The following is a 26,086-nucleotide window of genomic DNA, read 5'->3' as shown; positions in this document are numbered from 1 at the left end:
AATAAATCTTTGTGGGAGGATAATTACTGGTTGGAAAATGTGAGCCCTGAAGCAACAAAGCTCTCATCCCCAGGCCCAAGGAGCACGGAGGGCAAGCTTCCCCTAGGGGCTGCAACCGCGGTGCAGAACCTCCTCTGAACTGAGTGGGTGAGGCTGCTTCAGAAGGCGGGTTTTAGTAGAGTGGAGCAGCCTGTCTTTTAATTCCGCTCATCTTATTCTCGGAGACCAAAACCCCGCGGCGGAGGCTTCCGCGAGGCCCCAGACCTGACCATCTATGGTCACAGAGCGCACCGAGCAAACAGGAAGTGGGGCGAGCTTCCACCTTCCCAGCGGAGGCAGAGCGAGCCGGGCAGCAGCGGGCACGCCCAGAAGCTGAGCCCGCGCGCCCTTACCCACCCTCTCCCCACACTCAGTCTCTGCGGGTCCGCCCAGAACACTGGCCAAGGTCAGTGGCCTTCCTACGTCACAAACAGGGAAACCGAGGTATGCGCGCCCAGAGAGGCGGAGCTTAGCCTTTATTGCCTGGCATAGCTGACGGCCGCAGGGAACCCTGTCCCTTAGAAAAACCTACCCTTTGGTCCCGCTAAGATCCCTGCTGGGCTGTTGTGAAAAGGGACTGGCCGTCGTCATTGAGATCACACTGGTAGGAGAATTAGCCACTTACCTGTCCTCCTTCTGCGGAGGTGGAGCTTAGCCAGTAATTTCGTTCCTTCATTGGTCCCTGTGACTGAGGCTAATAAAGTTAAAAGGAGGCGTGGCTAGATAGAGAACGCCCCCAGGGTCGCTCCCGCCCTGGGGGCGGGTTTTTTGTTTTTGCTTGTGCCCTTCGGACTCCCGGGCGTGGTGGATAAGGGGTGGAGTCACGAGCAGGGCGGCCGGACTTCCTCCCCCGCCCTCCTCTAGCCTGGCGTTTCAGCCAGCCGTTGATTTCCGGTGGGGGTGCCGCGCCCAGTGAGGGCCCGGAAGTGGGTCGCGCGAAGATTGCTGGGCGGTTCTTGCCGGAAGTGGAGAGCGGCTGTTCGCAGTCCCGAGGTGAGGCAGAACTCTGAGGTGAGGGTATGCGGCCGGATAGGGACTGGGGTGCCTTCTGCGACCCACTGGCCCCCGGCGTTGCTAATGGCCGATATTTCTGGCCTGTGTGCGCGTGGTGAACCCTGCTGAGGGGTTTGGGGCGGAGGCCCTCGGGCCAACCTGGGATCCTGGGCGCGGTCTCTTGAGGTGGGGTCGGAGTGACTAATTGAGCCGGGCTCTCCTGGCGAGGCCCTTTGGCTGGATTTCGCAGTCCGGATCATCAGCCTCAGCGGAGGCCTGATTCTTAAGATACTCGAACTGAAAGGGAACTCCGAGACCTTAGTAGTCTTCCCTTATCCCCATCTTGCCCCCATTGCACGGATGGGTAAATTGATCCCGGAGAGAAGAGACTGGTCTACGATCATGTAGCGAATGAGGGAAAGAACTGGAATCGTGACTTGAGCTCTTTCAAGCGAAGCCTCAGATCCTTCCCACGTTCATTTCCCCGGAACCCTCTGTCTCTGCCTTGGAGCGGTCTTCGGTTGGTGTCCTCTCTTGGGCAACTGCAAGTTCAAGACCGTCAGGATAAAGACTACTCGGAAGTTTTTTGTTTTCCTTGGTAATGCAGCGTGTTTGGAATATCTAGGAAGTTTTTAAAAAGAGAGAGGGGCAGGTCCTTGTATTTGCATTCAGATAGTCTTCCCTTCTTCCTAGCCTGTCTCTCTTACTCTGAAGAGCCAAGTTAACTTTATTGAGGGTTTTACATACTTCTGGCCCTGAAATCAGATGGCTTACGTTCGGCCTTTCCCCACTGCTGACTATCTGTAGCCATAGATGCCTTATTTAACTTCTTTGAGCCTTTTTTTCTTCTTTTCATCCTTTATGTGGAGATCTCTACTTATCTCATAGAATTAAATTTAGTACAAATTGTGTTTATTCTGTCTCAAGGCACTGGGTCACGTCCAGGGAATGCAGTTTTGAAACAAAACCAGCTAGACCCTGCCATCACAGAGCTAACAGTGTTAACAGGCTCGTTTGGTTAAGAATTATAAATGTGCCTTGGCTAGTTTGGCTCTGTCCAGAGAGACCCGGGTTCGGTTCCTGCTAAGGGCATGTACCTCGGTTGCAGTTTGTCCCCGGCCCTGGTTGGGTCGTGCGGGAGGCAGCCACTCGATGTGTTCCTTTTACGGGGACACAAAGGGGATGTTTCTCTCTCTCTCTCTTCCTCTCTCTCCCTCCCACTCTGTCTGAACAAAAAATGGAAAAATGTCCTCGGGTGAGGATTAAAAAAAAAAAGAATTATAGATGTGATGAGTGTTCAGGAAGAACAACAGAGTGCTATGGAAATGTACCAAGGGGCTCAGGAAAATTTCTTCTGCAGAAGCAAAGTTTAAGATGAATTTTGAGCCCTGGCTGGTTTAGCTCAGCGCTTAGAGCATCAGCCTACAGACTGAAGGGTCTCAGGTTGGATTCCCCGCCAAGGGCACATACCTGGGTTGCAGATTCAGTCCCTGGCCCTGGTCCTGCCGAAGGAACCAATCAATGTGTCTCTCTCACATGGATGTTTCTCTCTCCCCTCCCTCCCTTCCATTCTATCTAAATCTCTCCCCTCCCTCCCTTCCATTCTATCTAAAAATTAATGGAAAAATATCCTCAGGTGAGGATTAATAAAAACACACAACAACCAAAAAACAACAACCAGCCCTGGCCACTTTGGTCCATAGGCCGACAAGTTAGAGCGTCGGCCTGTGGACCAAAGAGTCTCGGGTTCAATTGCAGTCAAGGGCACATACCTCTGTTGCAGTTTGGTACCCAGCCCTGGTCAGGGTCATGTGGAAGGCAACCATCAATTTTCTCTCTCACATCGATGTTTCTCTCTCCCCTTCCCTTCCCTCCCTCCCTCCCTCCCACTCTATCCGAAGATAAATGGAAAAATATCCTCATATCCTTGGGTGAGGATTAAAACAACAACAACAAACAAAAAAGATGAATTTTGAAGGATGAATATAGGAATAAACTCAATGAAGAGAGGATGACAACCTTTTAAGGCCGAGGTTAATATCAGAACTATGTCATTTGAAGTTCTTTGTAGGGATCCCTGTTCAAGTGAAAAATGGTGAAGCCCATCACCAATTATTTCTTGAGCCTTTAATATGTGTGAGGTACATATTAAATGAGGCACTTGGCCCTTGTTGCTAAGAATACAGTTCTCATGGAGTGGAGGAGGGGGCAGACAAGTAAAGCAGGGATGGCTTACAATGTTAATGGTGCATTGCTTGAGCACAGGGCTATGAGACTACAGAGGAGGAATACCTGAGCCAAGTCTTCAGGCTTTGAGGAGGAAATGGGAGGCTAAGTCTTGTAAGATTTATTTAGTCATATGGTGAATCTGGAAAAAGGGATTTCCATGCAGAGAGTACAAGTGCAAGGACATGGAGATCTGGACATGTGAAAGACCATCACTAATGCAGTGTGACTGGAATTCTAGTAATGCCTGGAGAAGTGGAGGAAATGGGAGGTGGTGGGGGTCAAATATGAAGGACCTTGTAAACCATGTTAAGAAATTTGGATCTGACCCTGAAAGCTATGGCGAGGCTTTGAAGGGTTTTATGTAGGAAAATTACATGGTCAGATTTCATGTTTTAGAAAGTTCAGTCAGTTAAGTGGGAAGAAGCATGATGAGGAAGTAGAGCAGTGTTTGGAAGCTGTTGCCATAATCATGACTTGAACTAAGACAATGACAGTGGGAAGGAGAGAAGGAATCAGATTTGAGGAATATTTAAAAAATTGAATCCATAAAACTGGAGGCTGATTGTTTATGGGAGTAAGGGAATATGAGTAGTCTAGATGATTGCCTGGTTTTCTGGCTTAGGGAACTGGGTGCTACCATTCACCGAGACAGGTAGTGTGAGAAGGAAGGGGGTGAGTTGGGCAGATGGCATGGAAAGAAAATTAATTTTTTTTTTTTTAATCCTCACCCGAGGACATTTTTCCATTTTTTGTTCAGATAGAGCGGGAGGGAGAGAGAGAGAAACATCGATGTGTAGGAACACATCGAGTGGCTGCCACCCGCACGACCAACCAGGGCCGGGGACAAACTGCAACCGAGGTACGTGCCCTTAGCGGGAACTAAACCCGGGTCTCTCTGGACCACAGGCCAACGCTCTAACCGCTGAGCCAAACCAGCCAGGGCAAGAAAATTAATTTTTAAAAAAATCCTCACCCTAGGGTATTTTTCCATTTATCTTCAGATAGAGTGAGAAGGGGAAGTGGGGGGAAGAGAGAGAAATATTGATGTGAGAGAGAGACATCAATTGGCTGCCTCCTGTATGACCCCGACCAGGGCCGAGGACCGAACCGCAACTGAGGTATGTGCCCTTGATCAGAATCAAACCCGAGACTCTTCGGTCTGTGGGCCAACATTCTAACCGCTGAGCCAAACCAACCAGGGTGGAAAGGAAATTAATTTTGAACATTTGAGTTCAAGGTGTTTGCAGCACATCAAAGTAAAGATGTCTAATAAGGTATTCCAACTAGTGGAAATAGCAAGAGCAAAGATATGGAGGCAGGAGAGGGCTTGTTTTTTTGATGAAGTACTGGAACCTAGTGTTTGTGGCAGAAGATAAGACCTTAGTAAAAAGGTAGATGCCTGTCAGGTTAATGGCTTATGATGCCTTGTTTGAATGCATTTTTTTTTGTTTGTTTTAATCCTCACCCAAGGACACTTTTGCATTTATCTTCAGATAGAGCAGGAGGGAGAGAGGGAAGAAGAGAGAGAGAGAAACATTGATGTGAGAAAGATGCATCGATTGGCTGCCACTCACATGACCCCAACTGGGGCCGAGAACAAACTGCAACTGAGGTACGTGCCCTTAGTGGGAACCAAACCTGGGACTCTCTGGTCCGTGGGCCAGCGCTCTAACCATTGAGCAAAACTGGCCAGGGCTACATTTTTGTTTTTTAATTTTTTTTTCTTTATTGATTTTTAGAGAGAAAGAGAGAGCGAGAGAGAGATCTAAACATTAATGGGAGAGAACATCAATTGGCTGCCTCCTGAATGCCCTCCACTGGGGATTTGGCCCACAACCTGGGCATGTGCCCTGACCAGGGATCGAACCGGCAACCTCTTGATGCATGGGTCGTTCGTTGGTCAACCACTGAGCCACACCAGGAGGGTTAATGCATTTGTATTTTTATTCTGTTGTTGGCAGTTTGCTTTTTGTTTGAGTTGTTGCAGTCCAGCATAAAGAAATTTCTATAGAAATGTCCTGCCTTTTTCTTTCCCCCAAATACTTCATCAATCAGGTGGACATCATTTATGTTTAAATAAAATGGTAGCAGTGCAAGTACAACCTATTATGCAAACTGAAAGTGGTGGTAATGTTAAGTTTTAATGAGTGTATTTTTGCCTTGAGAAGGTTAGCTGTTTAGTTTGTAAAATGTTTTGGTTCCAACCTGAGTGGTGCCACCCTTTTATTCTCACACCTTTTCTTGGTTATACATAGATTTGTTTAGTTGTGATTATTATTTTTTTCAATGAAGGGCTAAGCCTTTAAAAAGTGACTTCCTCCTTTCTGTTTTTTGTGAAGACTGTGAGTCAAAAGATTCATTTTACTTAAACAAGCAAATGCAAAGTGTCATTGAAAGTTGAACCCTCTGGTTTGAAATTTAATCCTGAGATTTGAAATCTGAGGGTTCTCAAGCTATATCTTACCCAGTCCTAGTGATTTTTCCTTTGAATTGTCATCATCAGTTCCTTTCTTTACTTTCTACTAATTTGGCTTTCATGCCTGTACTTCAACATCTCTGTCACAACCAGTCTAATCTTAAAAAGAACCATTTTCATCTCATTACCCTTCACTGGCTTCATAGTCCCAAATAATCAACTAAACTCCTGTTGTCCAATGTATAAAATTCTCCACAGTCAGACCCTTATCCTAATTAGTTTTCATTGGATGTTGCATATTGACAGTCTAATTTAGAAAATCCTAAACTACCACGTTAACATTTTATTTGTACCTCTCGTGCTTCTCTTTTGCTCATCACAGTAGGACAGGGTTTCTCAGCCTTGGCACAGTTAACATTTTGGGCCAGATAATTTTTTGTTGTGGGGTTGTCCTTTGCATTGTAGGATTTTATCAGTATCCCTGGCCTCTAACCATTAGATGTCAGTAGCACTCCCTCAGTTTTGACAATCAAAAATGTTTCAGACACTGCCAAATGTTTCTTGGAAGACAGAATTGTCCCTGATTAAAAACCACTGTATTAAAAAGTATAGCACACTGGTCCTTGTGGTTCAGTGGTTAGAGTGTCGGCCTGCGCACCAAAGGATTGTGGGTTTAATTCCCGGTCAAGGGCATGTACCTGGGTTACAGGTTCCATCCCTGGCCCCAGTCATTGTGTGTGTGGGAGGCAACCAATTGATATGTCTCTCTCACATTGATGTTTCTCTCTCTTTCTCTCTCCTTCCCTCATTCCCTTCCCCGCTTCCTCTCTCTAAAAATCAATGGAAAAATATCCTCAGGTAAAGATTAACCAAAAAAAGAACAAAAGTATCATTGCTATGATTGTGCAGTGCCTTATCTCTCCAACTGTTTTCTCCAAGCAGGCTCTATGGCCATGCTTAGCACAGTGAATGGCACATGAGAAACACTGGGTACCCTGCAAGGAATGAATCATGTGTTTCATTGAGACATCAAGAATTATTGTTTATTCAGGGAGTTCCTGGGTGGTCCTTTAAGGACTTGCCTGTTTGTTTTGTTTGTTTCATCAAAGGATGTGATCTTAATAGAGGAATGCCACTGATTTAGGCACTCACTAGAAGAAAACTTGTGGTAGTTGACAGTGCAAGTCAGGAGATTTATACATGGTGGAGCAAAAGTAGGTTTACACTTGTGAGTATGCAGAACAATTTATTCTTGTATTGTTTATTTATTCTTGTATTATTTATTTATTGTATTATTTTCCATATAAATAACTGTAAACCTACTTTCTTCCCACCCTGTATGGGGATATATAAGTTCCTGTTTTGTTCATGTTGCCTACATTTAAACAGTTTGGTTTCGTGGACAGGGATTATTATTTATTTTAAATTGCATATAGTTTATGATGTTGTACTCAGCATTTATTTTGATTGATTAAATTGTTATAGTTTTGTCATCTTTAATGCAGGTACAGCATCCGCCATGAATCTATTTTTTCTTGATATACTGACATGTAAACTCCATAAAAAGAATCATAGCTCTAAAGATATACCTCATGTACAATGCAGCTTTGTTTGCCTTGTATTAGCAAGCCTGTCATGTCAAACTTTTCCATCTGACTGGAAAATAGTTATAGTTAAAATGTTTCTTGGAAGGAATGAACTTGTTTTTTGTTTTTTCTTTTTTTCCTCCATAGGTCATAAATGTTCCTGTACTTAAGTTAATTATAGACTTATTATAGTCACAGATCTTTTCATATATCTAATTATACCTGTATCATGGCTAAGGACAAATGGCATCCTTGAATCTATCTTTATACATGAGAATGGGAAATGCTGTTCTGTTTAAAGCAACTGCCCAGCTGAAATCAGTCAAAACAGTTTTTCCTTATATATTGTCAAAGATGCTTGCTAAGTGCTCTTATGTAGTTAGTCTTCATAATGTTCCTTGCATGTAAGAGAGAGGAACCCATTGCCACATAAGTTATCTTTTTGCCCCAGACCATTGAAACAACTAGTTCCCAAGTCTGACTTCAGCTTGTACACTATTACTAGCTTTATTTACTCCTGGAGTTTCAGATACAGGACCATGTTAAGGAGGGAACAGGAGACAAGTGCTGGTATTGAATTGGATTCTTTCTCTCTCTCTAGAAGATAGGCCTTTCTCTTAATCTAAGCCTCAGGTGGCAATGACTCAGGCACTAAATGTCATTGGTTTCATCAGTGAAACCAAATGCTTAGAGAAGAACAGTGGCTCTTGATTTGGGTTAGATTTAGATGGCATCTTTACTGGGGCAAAGTGATGTCTGTTCTTTGGTTTCTGGGTTAAAACAGCTAACTTGTAAGTATCTCTTATTAGATTGTCTAGGTTTTGCTTTCTGACTTGTTAGAGCCTGCTGATGAGAATTTCTATATTGTATATATATATGTTTTTATGGATTTTTTTTAGAGAAAAGGAAGAGAGGGAGAGAGAAACATCAGTTGGCTGCCTCCTGCAAGCCCCCTATTGGGGATTAAACCCACATCCCAGGCATGTGCCCTGAACCAGGACCTCACACTCCATGGGCTGACGCTCAGTCAGCTGAGTTACACCAGCCGGGAGAGAATTTCTATATTGTTAGGAGTAGAACTAACTATTACCTCGTAGTTCAGTGGTACCTTACGAGGTATGTCCAAGTGGAGCTGTTTTGTTTTGTTTTCATTATAAAGAAATTATATAACTTTGTTAAAGAAATTTTGGAAAATAGAAGGGCAAGTTGTCCAAAACCCCATTACTCTGATGTGACAAATACTTTAAATTTTATTTTCTTCAAGTCTTTTTTCACAGCACATTTAGCTATTCCACTATAATCAGAAGTCTAGGCTAACATTGTAGTGAACATCTTCCCACCTATCAGTTTTCCTACATTAGGATTACCTTCTTAGGATAACATCTCAGGAAGAGAATTACAAAGTCAAGGCCAAGAGAAGCATTTTGAAGCAGATCAGTTGTGTTACCATAGAATGCAGGCTGACTTGTATAGTTTCTTTTCAATTCACTTAAGGTTATTACTAGAGGAACAACTACCAGACAAAGTAGAAAACATTTTAAGTGTAGCAACTTCCTACTCAAGTAGAAATTCATACCACTGGCTTAATTGTCTGATGAGATGAGACAAGAACTGCAGGAGTCACTTGGTTCCATTTACTTCTGAACGACTTCTTGCATAGGCAGAATGAATTGGGTTGCTTGAATTGTTAGAATGAAGTGCCTTTGACAGATATCATTAGCCATTTCTGATTTTTCTTGGTTTCAGACCACAAAAGAAATTGCTGGAGAATTAAAGTTCTCGTTTTTGCTCAGCATGATACCCCTTCAAGATCCTATCCCATTCTTAGGATTTCATGACATTTCTTTGCTGATGACTTGCAGACATTGATCTCCAGCCTTGATCTTCCCCAAGCTTTATTTCTAACTACTTACTGAACATTTCTATTTGAAGCTTCATCTCTTCACACTCTGCATATCCAAAAGTGATCTCATCTTTTTGCCCTAACGGGCACATTGCAGAAAATATTTCTGCCTATAGTGTCATTAGTCTCTTAGGCCACTGGATTTGCAACTCTGGAGTCATATTGGACTCTCTGAATGCTACTGTACTTGGTAGTCAACACTACACAGTCATTACTTGTTCTGTGTTTAATGCACACTTGTTTTGTGTGACCTCCAAGGGCGAACCAAAATCAGTGGGTGGAAGTTGCAGGGAAGCCAATTTTGCCTCCATATAAGGAAAAACTTTTAAATACTTTGAGCTGTCTGAATGGAACAGGCTGCTTCCAGAAGTCTTGAGTTCTCCACATTGAAGGTATTTGAACAGAGGCTACCTGACAAATACCTTCTGGGAATGTTGAAAGGACTGTTCTGGCATCAAACAGTGTTTTTACAAGATGATTTCTACATTCCCTCCTAAAATCCTGAGAGCCAGTGATTCAGTGGAAGGTAGCTTTGTTTCTCCTGCTAGATTCTCCCTTAGGGCAGAAAAACTATTTTACCATTCTTTGGTATTTCCACAGCACTTAATTCAGGTGCTAGTCACTTAGTTGCCTAAAACTGATTATTTGAAGGTTAATTGATTCTTTTAATTTGTTTTCTATGTCTAGTACTGTTCTATATTTGGTTAGTGATAGAATGACATTAACTATAAATGATAGTTGTTTTGCCCTTTCATTCTGCTTAAGATAGATAGCAGAACTGTAGCTTGTTTTGCAGTGAAAGCTTACAAGCAAAATGGGGGTGGGGTGGGGAAGGAGCCAAAAATCTTATGAAGCTGTATTAAACTTTTAAGATTGGTAAGTTTTCACTAACCCTGGCAGTCTTTAGAGACATTTGTACTGTGTTTCCATGTTAACACTGGTCTCAGCCTATGGCATCATTGTGTCTGGTGGGAACATGTTGTAGAATGGGTGGTATCTTTTTTTTTTTTTTAAATGAGGACATTTTTGCATTTATCTTCAGATAAAGCAGGAGGGAGGGAGGGGGAGAGAGAGAAACATTGATGTGAGAGAGACACATTGAATGGTTGCCACCCACATGACCCCAGCCAGGGCCAGGGACAAACTGCAACCAAGGTACATGCCCCTAACAGTAATCTAACCCAGAACTCTCTGGTCCACGGGCCGCTGCTCTAACCGCTGAGCCAAACCGGCCAGGGCGGTATCTTTTTTATTAAATCCTCACCTGAGGATATTTTTCCATTGATTTTTTTGTTCGTTTGTTTTTGTTAATTCTCACCCAAGAATATTTTTCCATTGAGTTTTTTAGGTAGAGTGGAAGGGGGGAGGGAAGGAGAGAGAGTGAGAGAGAAAGAAACATTGATATGATAGAGACACATCGATTGGCTGCCTCCCACAGGACCCCGGCCAGGCCAGGGATCCGACCTGCCCTTGACTGGGAATTGAACCTGTGACCCCTTGGTCTGACGGCTGACTCTCTAACCAATGAGCCAAACTGGCCAGGGCACGGGTGGTATTTATTAATGGAAGATAGCTTGGGAACTTATTGTATTTGCTGCCTTTTCCCCTGGGATTTATCGAGTATGGTAAATTATGTGTGTTTGTTCCTGGACAGTATGCAGAATGGGCAGCAATTTGGGAACTCAGGCGATGATAGCATAACATAAGGGAGAATATATTGACTGCTTCCAGTCTTCTCCATTTGTGAGTAGAGCAGGGAGTTGGAAGCTTCTGCTGCATCTCCAGACCAGGGAATGGAAAGGTTTATTTAGTTTGCATTCTTATTTTTTTCTCTGATTTTCTTTTAAACAACATTCTCTGGCAAGTCACTGGGCCCAGAGAGACCAGAGCCCATACACAGGAAAGAATGGACAGGGATACTTTATCTTGTGAGCTGCTTATCTCTTCCACAGGGAGGACAATGTGTTAAGTTGAGATATTCTGGCATGTAATCTTTGGGGGAATTGTAATTGTTATGGTCATTTTAGGCAGCTTCAAGGGAGTTGAGTTCATTCGGCTTCAGTTACCTGAACTAATAAATGCTTTGAAATGGAATCTCTCCAAGTCAAGGCTTTGATTGAAATTTCACTGATTTTTATGAGATCATTTAGGGTCTCAGGCATTTTATGTGTATTGATAACATTTAACACTTATTTGTGTGTATAGTATGGGCAGCTTTTAGATCACTTGTCCCTTTGGAGTTTTGAGATGCTATACTTCAGGTTCATTAAATTCATAAGTATTTATTGAACACCTTCTACTTGTCAAGTAGTGGTCTAGATGGTAGAGAATTAAAAGGAACAAGTCAGAAAAGGTCCCTTCTCTGATGGAGCATACTTTCTTTAGGATATTAGACACTGAATGAGGCTAGTTCAGATAAATTAGTATTTGTGACAGATCCTTAGTACTTGTGAAAGATCTGTAAGAAACTCTTCTGGATGTGTCTATTCTTCCCTACTGCATATCCAGATTCCACCCATTCTCATTTGAAGCCTGGCTCTAAAGGCAGCTTCTCCATACTGTGTTCGGCCTCTCTCTGAAATCCTGTGTTATTCTATCTGCAGTGTTCTTAGGTCACCTTAAAATATTTTTCTATTTGTTTATAGTTGTTAGTGTATATGTCAAGTCTCCTATATTAGATTATAAGTTGTTGAAGGTGTGATAAATATATTCATCTTGGTTTGGGGAATTTATATGCAGGCAGCAAGGTATAGGAAAAAACACTGAACTTAGAGCCAGACTTGAATTTGAGTACTGGCTTCTCTATTGTCTACTCATGTGACTATAGGCAAGTCATTTAACTTTACTGAAATTAAGTTTCTTGTCTTTAAGAGTGCAATAATTTTCCTTCTATCCCTGAATAGTTGTTGGAAGGCACAAACTAAGAGAACACATGTGACTATATTTTATAAATTATGAATTTTACATTTTGTGGTATCATAAATATTCAGTAGGTATTTGAGTGTGTAAGCGTTTGCTTTCAGTGAACACCTTTTCCTGGGTAGTTCTCTTGCTTAATGAGGTCTTTATGATTTTGCGAATATGCTAGACTACTTTTCCATCTTATTTTATTATTAAATTATTCTGTTCCTCAGAATTGGCATCCTCTTCACCCCTAAGAGTATTCTGTCTTCTCCTTAGTACTATGGAGTAAAGTAGTATGTAATATTAAAACAACAAATTACATTTGATCTGTTTCAGCAGGTGGTGCATTATGGCCGACATGCAAAATCTGGTAGAAAGATTGGAGAGGGCTGTGGGCCGTTTGGAGGCAGTATCCCATTCCTCTGACATGCACTGTGGGTTTGGAGATAGTGCTCCAACAGGTAAGCAGTATATAGCCCAGCAGATATTTTGAGTGAAAGCTCAGTATCTTGGCCTGAAATTTTTTTTCTTACAGTGTATTCTCTCCTTTGGAGTTAACTTCCCAAAATGCTTAATCTAGAAAGTTTATTGCAGTGAACAGATAAAGGAGGAAGTGACTTGTGTAGTGAGGCCTGTGGTTAAGTTATTTTAACACAAGAACTTCTTGCTTGTGTGCTATTTCCTGTTCTTTATTTAGCAAAATGACTCCAGTGTAAGACAAATGACAGGTGATATTAAAATTTCTTCTCCCAAAATGACTGGCAAATTGGCCATTTTGCATATTTACCAATTGAATCATAGAATGTTAAAGCCTAAAGGAACCTTGGAGGATTATTTTATTTTCATTTCATACATAAAATTAACTCAGAGAGGAAAAAGGACTTAGTCAAGGTAACACAGCCAGTTAGTGTTGGTATTGGAACTGCAACCTAGGTTTCCTAAGTCATGTTCTAGTGTTCTGTTTACTGGATAGCCTTGCGTCTCCATTTTCACATGGAAGTGTCTTTTAACAAATCATTTTTCTGATGCATGACTGATTATTTGTGGTGTACGTGTCTTCAGCAGGAGCAGTTGCCTATGTGCAAGCATTTGACTCACTGCTTGCTGGTCCTGTGGCAGAGTACCTGAAGATCAGTAAAGAGATTGGAGGAGATGTGCAGAAACATGTGAGAATGTTTTGCCCTTTCTCCCCCCTTTTAAGGACTGGTGGCTTTTTTCAGATCCTGTTCATCCTTGGTTTAAAAGCCCTTTGCAAGGCTCCTGGCTTCTTTCTAGCTAATTCCTGCCTGGAGTTCAGTCCAAGCACTGGAACTGTTCCTCAGATTTTTCTGGACCCTTTGCTTTTATCACTTATTCTGTGTGGGCTTCTTTTATACAGATAACTTGCTTGGTGCATAAAATATGGCTTGATTTATCTTTGTGGTGAGAACTGCTACCAGTCTCATCCCAACATGTTATATAACCAAGCCAGGGTGGCTTATTAAAAAAATCATTATCATGACTTAGCATTTATAAAACTATGTTTGATAGTCATTGGTTATGCTAATATGAGTTATTTTCACATTTATCCCACAACAAGAATGTGAAGTAGGCAATGACAGGTGCCTGTCCGCCCACTTCTCTTCATGTGCTGTTGCCTCTCCACCCACCTCTGTTCATGTGCTGCCACCAAAATGTCACCACCACCCCACACTCACATGCATATATTTGGTCTCTCTTTGTACCCAAAATATTCTTGCTAGTCTTCTGTGTGATTCATTGTAAGCAATAGCCATGTTTAGGATCTTCTTGACCCTTCAGCAGAACTGGCTGCTTGATCTTTGGATGATCTATTTTGAGCTTCTTACATACCATCTGTTGGCAGTGGTGTTAGCTCTAGAGAGTGGGACTGGGGCTTAAATAGGGGTGTTGGAGGCTTGCAACTTTATACAGTCTATAACATTTGAAAAAATTTTAAAACTTGTGTCACTTTTTTTTTTTCTTTATTGATTTTTAGAGAGAGAGGACGGGAGAGGGAGAGAGATAGAAACATCGATGAGAGCGGGTTCGGTTCCCGCTAAGGGCACGTACCTCGGTGGCAGTTTGTCCCCGGCCCTGGTTGGTCGTGCGGGTGGCAGCCACTCGATGTGTCCCTTCACATCGATGTTTCTCTCTCTCTCTCTTCCTCTCTCCCTCCCGCTCTATCTGAACAAAAAATGGAAAAATGTCCTCGGGTGAGGATAAAAAAAAAAGAAACATCGATGAGAGAGAACATCAACTGGCCGCCTCCTGCAGGGCCCCCACTGGGGATTTGGCCCACAACCTGGGCATGTGTCCTGACCAGGAATCGAACTGGCGACCTCTTGGTACATCGGTCTATGCTCAGCCACTGAGCCACACCGGCCGGGCCTGTATCACTTTTATATTTAAAAAATGCAAATCCAGAAGAAGTAGGTTATCTTATTTGAATTTTATATTTTAAAAGTGCTTATGGCCCATGTTTCTTAAACCTTTTTTGACCCTCAATAAGAAAATACATATTTTAAGTTATGTTTCACAAAATAGTGCTTATGACTACTTCTATACTTTTTTTAAAACATTGTTTTAAGGAAATAATTTCAAGCTGATGTACTGCACTTACTGTTTTATTTGTGCTGGTTATGGCTCAATAAGTTGATGTGATTAATTACCTATGAATGGACCATGATCCCACATTTAAGAAATAGATTTAGAATTTTAGGCATAAATTTAGGCCTTTGCCTTTATTCCTACCTCTGTTTTTTGAGAAAAGAGTTTTTGTTTTTTTTGGTGATGAGAGGCTTTTTCAGTGAACTTTAGATCACACTTCACGTACAGTTGCTAGCCTTTCATCTAAGACTAGCCCTGATTATCTTCATTTCCTGGATATACGTCTCTGATTAATTCTAACAGGAACAGTGGTACATGAAATTCTGCTATCAGTCCCTGCAATCTGGAATACCTGAGGAAAGCAACATGAAGTGCCTAGGTTGCTACCAAAGTACATGGAAGTAGAGGTTTCAGGTTATTCTTATCAGGACTTCGCCAGTTGTAATGTGTCATCGATAGCTGATTCTTCTTCTTTCCGGCAGGCGGAGATGGTCCATACAGGTCTGAAGTTGGAGCGGGCTCTCTTGGTTACAGCCTCTCAGTGCCAGCAGCCAGGAGGTGTAAGTTCATTACTAGTTGGTTTTGTTTTGGTTTGATACTCAGGAGAAGTTGAAAGATTTCTGCTGAGCTATTACAACATGCTAAAATAAACAAAGCAGGCTAATGTATGATCACAACAGTTGCCAGAAGGAGAGTCAGACTTAAAGTGCAATTCTGGGAATGTGCCATTGAGTATTTATTGGGCTGTACTAATAGTCTTTCTTTTATTTTACTTAGGACTATAGTTACCCCTGATACTTCGTAGCTTCTCTTTTTCTTTCTTTAAGAGAAAGTTTACTTAGAAAGTCACAGAAGTAGAAGTGAACTGTAGAAGAAATGGGCTCAGGAAACAAGTTACAGAGGCAAAAGAAGGGCCCTTGGAGCTTAGGAGAATGATAGAAGCAAGGAAAACACACCTGGGGGAAAGGCATGGGTGTGCTCCCTAGAGACAGCAGCGCTGCTTCTTTTAGTAAACAGCCTTTTTTAGCCTCTTGACTGAGGCTAAATTCATATATTGTCTCTTACGCCCTTTGGGTCACAGGGAGTGGTTCTCTTGTTTCACTGTGAAGTGGGCTCTAATAATGCTGTGGAGATCCTAAAACTTCTAAAGTACTGCTTTTCTCCTTTAACTCTACTGCTACCTCAAAGTTTATGCTGCTAAAGTGTAAAAATTAATTAGAGAAAGTTCAGATTTTTCTTGGAGTCAAAGATTTTAGTTTTGTTTCTCCTTTTTGCATTTGGCTTTCCTGGGCAGAGGGGTAATAAAATTCCTTCTAATGCTGTGTTAAAATCTTTGGACCTTTAGCATGCCTAAATAATGTAAAAAATAGTGTAAGATAATGTTAAATATATTAGACTCTAATTATTAATGTATCTTGAATGTTTAAAACATTTTGTTTAAACCTTTTCTGTAAAACAAAGCAGGCAGCTGAGACACTATTCTGTTTCCCTTGTTTTAGACTAGGGACTGGCAAACAATAACTGCAGGCCAAATCTGGCCTGCCATCTATTTTGTAAATGAATTTTGGGAGAGGGTAACACAACCACGTTCATTCTTTTAATTGATGTCTATTACTGCTTTATCCATTACAGCGGCAGAGTTGATAAACTGCAACAGACTGAATAGCCTGCATAGCCTAAAATGTTTGCTGTCTGGCTCTTTACAGAAAGTTTGCTGGCTCCTGCTTTAGACTGCTAAGAGCTAAGAATTGAGATGTTCAGGAAACTGAACTTTGCAGAAGGGATAAAAACAAAAACACAAGAGTCATCTTTGTTTTGCTAAGCTGCCTGCTCAAATGACAAACCCCCTAATTGCATTTGATTTATCACATCTCTACTCAGCAGCTGCTATATGGCTAGCAATGTGTTGAAGGCTATAAGGATTATAAAAGAGGGTTAAGACAAAGCCCTTGTCTTTGAAGAATTAATGAGGGGAAAAAAAACATTCACATGGGTTCATTAATAGTTTGTGCTGGTGTGTGATAAGGTGCCAAAATTGGTTATCCTGACAATAAATGCTGTAGGAGGCCAATGTGGGTGGCTAGAGTTGGAGGGCTGTTCCTCGTGAAGTATGAGGAGCATTTGGATGGATGGAAAAAGAAGAGATTGTTATGAGTAAAAGCCCAGAAACGAACTAATGTTTCCTGTTAGTGGGACTGAAATGGTAGAATTTTGTGATATTGCTGGAGAGTGATCATGAAGAACCACAAAATCCAGCCTGAGGTTGGAACTCTGTGAGGAGATGATGAGCAGTATTTTGGCCATATGCATCTGTGCGGGATGAATACAAAGTTTATTTGGATGCTCATTGTAGTCCATAAAGAATTCTTGCCTTGCCCTGGCCAATTTGGGTTCAGTTCCCAGTCAAGGGCACATATCTCAGCTGCAAGTTTGACAGGGGCTGGGGTTGTGCAGGAGGTGACCAATCTATGTGTGTGTATCTCTCTACCTCCCTCCCACCCTCTGTATCTAAAAATCAAAGGAAAAATATCCTTGGGTGAGGATTTAAAAAAAAAAAAAAGAATTCTTGCCTTTAGAAACAGGGTTGACCAACCTATAAAGCTTTTATGGAAAGACTCTAACATGAATCTTTTCCTTCATCTTTTTCTAGAATAAGCTTTCTGATTTGTTGGCTCCCATCTCAGAGCAGATCCAAGAAGTCATAACCTTTCGGGAGAAGAATCGAGGCAGCAAGTTGTTCAATCACCTGTCAGCTGTCAGCGAAAGTATCCAGGCCCTGGCTTGGGTGGCTGTGGTGAGCAGTTCAGCTTCCTTGGGAGGGAAGGAATAGGATAGAAAAGGTGAGGAGATGGGGCTAGAGAGGCTCTGAGTCACTGACATCTTTTCTTTCTCTAGTCACCCAAGCCTGGTCCTTATGTGAAAGAAATGAATGATGCTGCCATGTTTTATACAAACCGAGTTCTCAAGGAGTACAAAGATGTGTAAGTCCAGCCGTTCCTGAGGGGGGAAAGGACAAACCCAGCTGGATACTTGCTGGAGCAGTGCTTTGGGGTTAAGGCTGCCCTTAACTGCTGTCTTGGTTTGCCTATCCCAGGGTTGCTTTCTGGAAAGTCTGGTAGATATTGGCTCATAGAAGGTGCATTTACAGCAGGAACTGTTTCTCTTTCCACTTTTGCTTCTTTTTCAGGGTTTGTAGATGCCCTTTTAGTCTTCTAGTGCATATCCTTCCGGGTTTAGAAGGTTTTGCTGGAGATAAAATGGACTAATGCCCTTTTTTTAATCCTTACCTGATTTTAGAGAGAGAAGAAGGGTGTGGGGAGAGAGAAACATTGATTCGTTGCCTGCTATACTGCCCTGAGTGGGAATCAAACCCACAACCTAGGTATGTGCCCTGACCGGGAATCGAACCAGTGACCTCTTGGTGTATGGTTCGATGCTCAACCACTGAACCATACCAGCTGGGCTGGACTAATGCCTTTTAATTTGTCTGTTAGATAAGATTTTGTTCCTTTGTTGAGGATTTCCAAATGGCCCAGTGGCAAAAGTTTTAGTAAGATTTACTAGAAAAATTACCCTGACTATTGATGTGGCCAGGTAATGTGAGAGTAAGGCCATCTGCCCAACACAGGTATTAAATAAGGGGAGTCATTGTATGGAGTGACTGTAGGTAGCTATTAGCTTCATAGCTACCCAAACCCATTCTTTCTTCCATTCATCATCAGTCAGCCAGCATGTATTGAGTAACTGCTCTGTGAAGGAGTAAGCCTTCATGTGTGTGAAGTATGTCCCAGGACACCAGGTACCTCCTTCATTTTCCAGCAAGCTGGAATTAAGCATCAAAGGTTTTGATTATACCCACTCACTTTACAGTTGAGAAAATTAGGTCATATATAAGAAGAGATGAGACTTGAAACATAATTTAGTGCTATTTCTATCATTTAATGTTGATTATTTCCTCCTAAATGGAAGTTTTTTTATTTGGAGGGGCATATTTTGACATAAGGAACTGCTACATGGCTGTCAAGTTTCTTGGGAGTTCTGGAATTTCACAGTGATACTTGAGAGATTTCTATTATGGCTTCGTGTACAGAATAACTGCTTTTATTACTTTTATATATTAGGTTCTGCCTAAGGTCTACTGTAAAAAAACAGTTTGCTACTTACAAAAAAATGTTTAAAGAATACTGCTATAAGAGAAAGGTATAATCTAAAGTCCCTATCCTAATGGACTTTGGTGTAATTAGGGAGTAGGCTTTAAAAAAGAAGAAAAGCTCAATGATGGTAGAAAAGCTGCTATTGAGCATTGCCTAAGGAACAATGGGCAGGAGGATGTGAGTTCACAGATAGGGGTACTGAAATCATATTGTAATGTACCCTACTACTTGTGATGAGTTTTTCAATTTTTCTAGGGATAAGAAGCATGTGGACTGGGTCAAAAGTTACTTGAGTATATGGACAGAACTGCAGGCTTACATTAAAGAGTTCCATACCACCGGACTGGCCTGGAGCAAAGTGGTCTGTAAATCCTCCCTCCTTCCTTTTATCCGTCCAGGATGGGGTCCACAGGTTTCTTAGCTTTTGGCACTATCAAGATTCAAGAGGAATGCTAGTCTTTTATAGTGGAGGGTAGAAAGAAAAAGGGGAGAAGGAAAGGGAAGAAAGAATAAAGAAAGCAAGGGTCAGAGAAGGAATATTCAGTTCTGTTCAGTTTCAGTAAACATAGGTGAGGGACAACTGGGATGGAGGGGAGACAGTTGAATGAGTTACATTATTTCAGCACTCTTGAAGCTTAAAAATATAGATACAAAACCCCAATATAAATCACCAAGCTAAATTCTATAATAAAGATACATTACAGAGTGTGCGAAAGAGGAGTGATTTGCACTGCGAGAGACTGTACTGAAGGGGTATACTCTGATCTGAGACTTGTTGCAAGTATAAGGCCTTGAGAAGTGGGAGAAATGGGGATACTAGCAAACGGCATGGGATAACCAAAGTAAAGGCAGAGTAAATGTAGGGATTGGTCATCTCTGGCTTCATTAAGGAGAGATAGTCTGACTTTTAGGAGAAAAGGCAGGGAAGGAAGGTAGGTTGAGACATTTAGACTTTATAACAGGTGATAATTATCATAGATATTTGAGCAAGAAAGTGATAATGATCAGATTTATGCTTAAGAGAGTCTCAGTTTATAGGTTAGGGGATAAGTGTTCATGGTGCTAGGGGCTGATACAAAAGAATTTGAAGGAGATACAATCAAAAGATTTAATGAGAATGAGAGGGTTGAAAGACTAAAAGATTGAACAGTCAAGCTTGGGTGCTAATATCTTTCACTGGAATAGAGACAAGGGGGTGATTGTACAGGTAGGGGAGTGTGCAGGAGATGATGAACTCAGTCTTGAACTTACTGTGTCTGAGATACTAGTGACATATGTAAGTAGAATTTTAGAAGTATGGGTTTAGAGCTGGAATTAGGTAGAGGCCAAAGGAAAAATGTGAAGGTTGAAAAGAGCTGAGTTGGATCCTTGAGAAAGGGTGAGAAGGAATAAAGCCAAGCTTTATTGGATAGGGAGCATTAATCACTGCAGTAAGGGCTATAGGTGATACCCTGTGTACCCTGGGCACATGTAGGACTCCATGGAAATGGTACAGAGGGGGAGAGAGGATGACCGTGTTATTTGCACTTACTGTTCCAGGGGCCTGTGGCAAAAGAACTGAGTGGATTGCCATCTGGACGCTCTGCTGGATCGGGTCCTCCCCCACCCCCACCAGGCCCACCTCCCCCACCAATGCCTACCAACTCAGAGTCAGATGACTCTGCTTCACGCTCAGCACTGTTTGCGCAGATTAATCAGGGAGAGAGCATCACACATGGTAAGTGAATGCTTTGACAAGAAGAGTTGGTACAGTAAGTTGCTTGGGCCAGACCTTACCAACTAGAGACAGGACAGTCTGTAAAGCAGAACTCTGGTTTGTGTATGGGAGATATAATTTGGGGTGTCATATTACTTTATGTTGCCCAAAGGGACAGCAAAGTTGGCTTAAATGCAAATTGAAATTGGGTGATTGTAGTTGGAGGAAGCCCTCTACCTCATAGGAAAGTGATTTAATATTAAGTGACATGTATAGAGTACCCTGTTGTGCCAAGGCATGGTGCCAACAATTTTCCCCAGAGCTTTTTCTGTCACCACATTGTCAACTTGGGAGTCATTGTGTTGCGGGTTAACTTCCTCAGAGGATATATAATAGTCATGGAAAATTTGCATAAGAATGACCTAATGTTGGTATAGAGAAAGTAGACACCATTATATACAACAGATGGAAGTCTAAATTACACAGCCCTCTTTTAGGGATCTACCTATAAAAATATCTAAAATAAAGAACAAATTTCATAGTAGTATTTATAATAGCTAAAAATGGTGTAACAACCTAAATATCCAACAGTAAGGGAAGTGGTTAACTGTAGTCCTTCTGATGAATTACTATGCAGCCATTGGATCTCTTTCTGCAGTGAACCAGGCAGAGTTTAAGAAAAATCTAGTATTTAAACTACCACCACCAGGAGTGGTGGAGCTAAATAGTCCACTCAGTATTATGTAGATTGGGCCATGTTCAGGAGTGAGGAATGGGTCAGCTTGCTTGAAGGTGATTATGGAATCTTCTATCTAAAATAAAAAATTAAAAAAAAGAATTTTGGAAACTAAGTTAACATGAAATTTTTTTATTGAAGTATTAACTGGTTAAACCAAATTTAACAATGGGTATGGTTACAACCAAATAAAAAACAGCTATCAATAGAAAAAATTATTGGAAGGAGGGAGAGTTTCAAATGCTAACACTGATTTGGAGGGGCAGTAAGTTAGCCGTGGGCAAGGTGGTTTTTTTTTACAAATTTTCTTTACTGTTACATATTACTTTTTCTTCATCTGTTGCTTTAAAAACTACATACATGTTTTTAAAATTTTTTTTAATATGTTTTTGTTGATTTTTTTTTTTTTAGAGAGATAGAGAAAGATAGAAACATCAATGTGAGCCCAGATGTGGTTCAGTGGGGTGTGGCTCAGTGGTTGAGCATTGACCCATGCACCAGAGATTGCTGGTTCGATTCCCAGTCAGGGCACATGCCCAGGTTGTGGACCTGATCCCCAGTGGGGAGCGTGCAAAAGACGGTCAGATGATGTTCTCTATCATCAGTGTTTCTATCTCCCTCTCCCTCTCCCTTTAAAATCAATAAAGAAAAAATATTTAAAAAAGAAACATCAATGCCCTGGCCGGTTTGGCTCAGCGGTTAGAGCTGAGGTCTGGAGAGACCTGGGTTCGGTTCCTGCTAAGGGCATGTACCTCGGTTGCAGTTTGTTCCCGGCCCTGGTTAGTCATGCAGGTGGCAGCCACTCGATGTGTCCCTTTCACATCGATGTTTTCCTCTCTCTCTCTTCCTTTCTCTCCCTCCCACTCTGTCTGTACAAAAAATGGAAAAATGTCCTCGGATGAGGATTAAAAAAAAAAAAAAAAAAGAAACATCAATGTGAGAGAAAGACATCGATCGTCTGCTTCCTGCTTACCCACTACGGGGATCGAACCCCACAATCTGGGCATGTGCCCTGACTGGGAATTGAACTGGGACCTCTCAGTCCATGGGAGGATGCTTAATCCACCGAGCCACCCTGGCTGGGACATGCATGTTTTTTGGGTATATGTTTGGTATGTGGCTTTCTAGGTCTTTTTCTGTATATTACATATTTATCCCTCCATACATACACATATGCCATGTTTTATCTTTTTAAATGGAACTATCTAAGTTAGCCTTAGGGTAGAAGAGAAATTATAAAAGTGCTTCTCTGAAATTGCTTTTGAGAGAATGTCTCAAAGGCTCTAGTTTTTGGCTTTGATGTTTTTGTTAAGGATCAGTATAACTTCTGATAGTGGAAACTGATTATTGCTTCAGCCAAAAGCCCTGATATAAAGGATAGACACAAGGCAGTTTGTTGTTCTTACAGCCCTGAAACATGTATCTGATGACATGAAGACTCATAAGAACCCTGCTCTCAAGGCCCAGAGTGGTCCAGTACGAAGTGGCCCCAAACCATTCACTGCACCTAAACCAGGAGTCAGCCCATCCCCTAAACCAGCCACAAAGAAGGAGCCAGCTCTACTTGAACTGGAGGGCAAGAAATGGAGAGTAGTGAGTTAATAATGCCGGGATTGGGGGAACAAGGAGTGGATGGGTTTAAATTAGTACAGTCAAATGAATGCAGGTTTCTGACTTAGATTGCAAGAAGGAAACTTTGGTATAGTCTGTTTTGGGGGTGGTGTATACTTAGTGATGAGATTGCTAAAAAACGGTATCTCTTTAACAGGAAAATCAGGAGAATGTTTCCAACCTGGTAATTGATGACACAGAACTCAAACAGGTGGCTTACATATACAAGTGTGTCAACACGACATTGCAAATCAAGGGCAAAATTAACTCCATTACAGTAGGTGAGTTCTTGTACTAAGCATGATCTGTTTTAGAGTCTGAGGCCTGGAACCATACCTACTCTGTTCCTAAGATTCTTAAAATATATTCCTTTCCTTTCAAGTTATACTGTTGACCTGCTCCCTTTCTTCTCCTAGATAACTGTAAGAAACTCGGTCTGGTGTTTGATGACGTGGTGGGCATTGTGGAGATAATCAATAGTAGAGATGTCAAAGTTCAGGTAACTTGATATTTTGGTCCCCGAGGAATTAATTGAAAGAGACACGGCCGACCCACAGATGTTGCTGTGGTGGGAATCTGATTCTACAAAGTCTGTAAGCTGAGCTGCTTTGGATGTGGCAGGAGAGGAGTTGGCTCTTCGAGTGAGCTTTTTCCAGCACCCATCCCAGGCTGCCTGAGTATCCAATATCTGTTGTGCACCTGCGAGCTTTTCATGTAGTTGATGAATCATTTGAAATCGTGAAAGCTTTCCCTGTAAATTTCTGCTGTTCTTCCCAGCTGCTGGGACTTAAGTGTTGTTGGTGTTCTCTGCAGGTAATGGGTAAAGTGCCAACCATTTCCATCAACAAAACAGATGGCTGCCATGTGTACCTGAGCAAGAATTCCCTGGACTGTGAGATAGTCAGTGCCAAATCTTCTGAGATGAATGTCCTCATTCCTACAGAAGGCGGTGACTTTGTAAGTTTCTTGATCTTTTTAGTAGTAAGATCTAAACACAGAGGGGACTGAAGACTTCTTACATTAGACAAAGCTAGCTGACGGCAGTCCACACTTCAAGCACAAGAGAAGTGTGAGGTAGTCCCACGAAGTAGTGCTCCAGAGGAGGGTGGTGTCTGCCTTTCTTAGGTTGAGCTCAGTGTAGTAAAAAGCACCCCGTTGAGTTGGTATCATGAAGGCAACACATTCTCATTTATGCCTCATAGGTTTAACAGTCTGTCCAAGAGCACTGCTCAGTGAACTGTACAGAACAGATTCAAGCCTATACCTGTCTGGCTTTGGAACCTTTGTTCTCACCCTGCACTGCAGAGCTACCTCGTTGTGTCAGTGGTAGGGGAGGTGGTAGTAGATGTAGCTTTTTCAAGTGGGTTGTTTGCCTTACTACATCCCACCTGTTCTCAGAGCTTAGTGGAAGCAAGCACTGGAAGAAAAGTGTAAGATTGAACCCCAACTTATTTTTTAGGTCATATTTAAACTTGTTTGTTTATTTGCAGAATGAGTTCCCCGTCCCTGAGCAGTTCAAGACCCTATGGAATGGGAAGAAACTGGTCACCACAGTGACAGAAATTGCTGGATAAGCGAAGTGCCACTGGGTTCTTTGCCCTCTCCCTCACACCATGGGATAAATATCTGTCAAGACGGTTTTTTTGTAGATTTCCTCTACCTTTCTGCTCTTAAACTGCTTCTCTGCTTTGAGAAGCACAGCTACCTGCCTTCACTGAAATATACCTCAGGCTGAGATTTGGGGTGGGATAGCAGGTCATTTGATCTTCTGCAGGAAGGTGCAGCTTTTTCCTATCAGCTCAACCACACCACCAGTCTGTTCTTAAGGAACTACAGACCAGGACTGATGTGTTTTAGCTTTCAGCCTTTGGGGATTATTCCACCAACAGTCTTTTGGGAATAAAAAAGCAGTCCCCAGGAATTTACAGCTCAGAAAGTTCACAAATTAATCTTTTCCTAACAATGAGCATGAAGGTAGCAGAAGCTGGTGTGATTCCAGCTGGTTCTTCTAACCAGACTAATTTTTCACTGTTGACAAGTGAGGCAAGGGTTGCACTGGACCAAAGGCTTCACTTGGCCATCTAGCATTCCAAGCAAATTTGATTCCTGTATGTATTCCTTTTATTCTGCATTCCATCCTGGCTCGGCCTGAACCTGAGCTTGTAGGTTCTCCTGAACAAGTTGCTGTGGGCAGTGCCCTGCACCCAGGCCAGTTTGAGTCTTAGACCCTTTATTTCTCTGGGATCCCTGCCCAGCACCTTCCTACAGAGATGGCTTAAAAAGAAAACAAAGGGAAAAACACCACACCATTCCAAGGAATCTGGCATTCCTTCCTCCTTCCATGCTAGGTGCCTGTCATCCATCTTCACTGTCTCCTTTGCCCTGTTATGTTCAACAGCTTTTGGCTTCTGTCCAGGCACCAGAACAAAGGACTAAAATCTCCATTGCAGGCTGGTTTTCAGTCTTATGTAAGAATCTTGCACAGCATTGCTCATGTAAATTTCAGTTGTTCCCTCTAGGACAAACACATACCAAAATATGCAACTTTTTTTTTTTTTGGTGGGAAGAGAGATTGTCCTGTGAATTCTACCCATTTCCTGAGGCCTGTAGAAATAAACCTTTATCTACTTAAAGTTATACAGAAAACAGAATAAAATTAATACCAAACTTGCTTAGTATTTACCTATGATATTTACTGCACAGAGATGTAAGATTATTGAAAACAAACATGACACAAAGGATAAGAAGTTACTCTTTAATTTAGGCAACCTCATAAAATTCTTTTCACATCCCCCCACTTTTTTCCCCAAAGCTTCATCTTTTAGTTGAAAAACAAGGCTTGAAGAGAGATGAAGGAAAAATCATAAAGGGTCAGCTTTACAGCACTAAGGTACTTCTCTCACGCGTAGCTACTCATTTCCCCGAACTGGCGTTCTGCACAAGTCTTTCAAAAAGTGTTCACAGGGAGGGGAGTGGGGGCCAAGATGTTCATGCTCAAAATGTGTAGGAAATGGTAGATTAAGATTAGTTTTCTTTACCATAACAGGAATTCTCAGAGTCTAATATTCTAATGGGTTGATCTCCAAAAGGAGAAAATGAATATGCAATATTCCCCAAGCTTTTTGAGCAATTTTTTTTTTCCCACAGAACACATCAGAAAAAAGTTTGGAGTGTACTGGTAAATATGATTTTTTGAGATGGAAATTAGCCTT

General features: G+C 41.9%; 1 protein-coding gene across 6 annotated transcripts; it reads left to right on the top strand.

Annotated features, from left to right (window-relative positions):
- The first annotated feature begins 903 nt into the window (after positions 1-903).
- On the top strand, positions 904-25,546 carry CAP1 (cyclase associated actin cytoskeleton regulatory protein 1). Of its 6 annotated transcripts, none has more exons than XM_036257313.1 (13): positions 904-1,032; positions 12,410-12,531; positions 13,133-13,236; positions 15,160-15,237; positions 17,328-17,471; positions 17,573-17,658; positions 19,087-19,192; positions 20,371-20,548; positions 22,672-22,856; positions 23,032-23,155; positions 23,291-23,373; positions 23,688-23,831; positions 24,365-25,546. In XM_036257313.1, the coding sequence occupies exons 2-13, from the start codon at positions 12,420-12,422 to the stop codon at positions 24,446-24,448; spliced, it is 1,428 nt and encodes a 475-aa protein (XP_036113206.1). In that variant the 5' UTR covers positions 904-1,032; positions 12,410-12,419; the 3' UTR covers positions 24,449-25,546. The 6 variants fall into 6 exon arrangements, with proteins under 6 accessions (XP_036113206.1, XP_036113209.1, XP_036113210.1 ...); XM_036257316.1 differs by having other exon boundaries at positions 908-1,032; positions 12,407-12,531; XM_036257317.1 differs by having other exon boundaries at positions 908-1,050; positions 13,136-13,236.
- Positions 25,547-26,086: the final 540 nt, after the last annotated feature.

Source organism: Molossus molossus, unplaced genomic scaffold, assembly GCF_014108415.1.
Source record: "Molossus molossus isolate mMolMol1 unplaced genomic scaffold, mMolMol1.p scaffold_m16_p_12, whole genome shotgun sequence".
NCBI classification, from domain to species: Eukaryota; Metazoa; Chordata; class Mammalia; order Chiroptera; family Molossidae; genus Molossus; species Molossus molossus.
This window is presented reverse-complemented; position numbering and strand designations above follow the sequence as displayed.

Coding starts and splice junctions, on each gene's coding strand:
- CAP1 (XM_036257313.1), top strand. CDS start 12,420: ATGGCCGACATGCAAAATCTGGTAGAAAGATTGGAGAGGGCTGTGGGC. Junction 17,472..17,572: donor CCCTGGCTTGGGTGGCTGTG/GTGAGCAGTTCA, acceptor TTCTTTCTCTAG/TCACCCAAGCCTGGTCCTTA. Junction 17,659..19,086: donor CTCAAGGAGTACAAAGATGT/GTAAGTCCAGCC, acceptor CAATTTTTCTAG/GGATAAGAAGCATGTGGACT.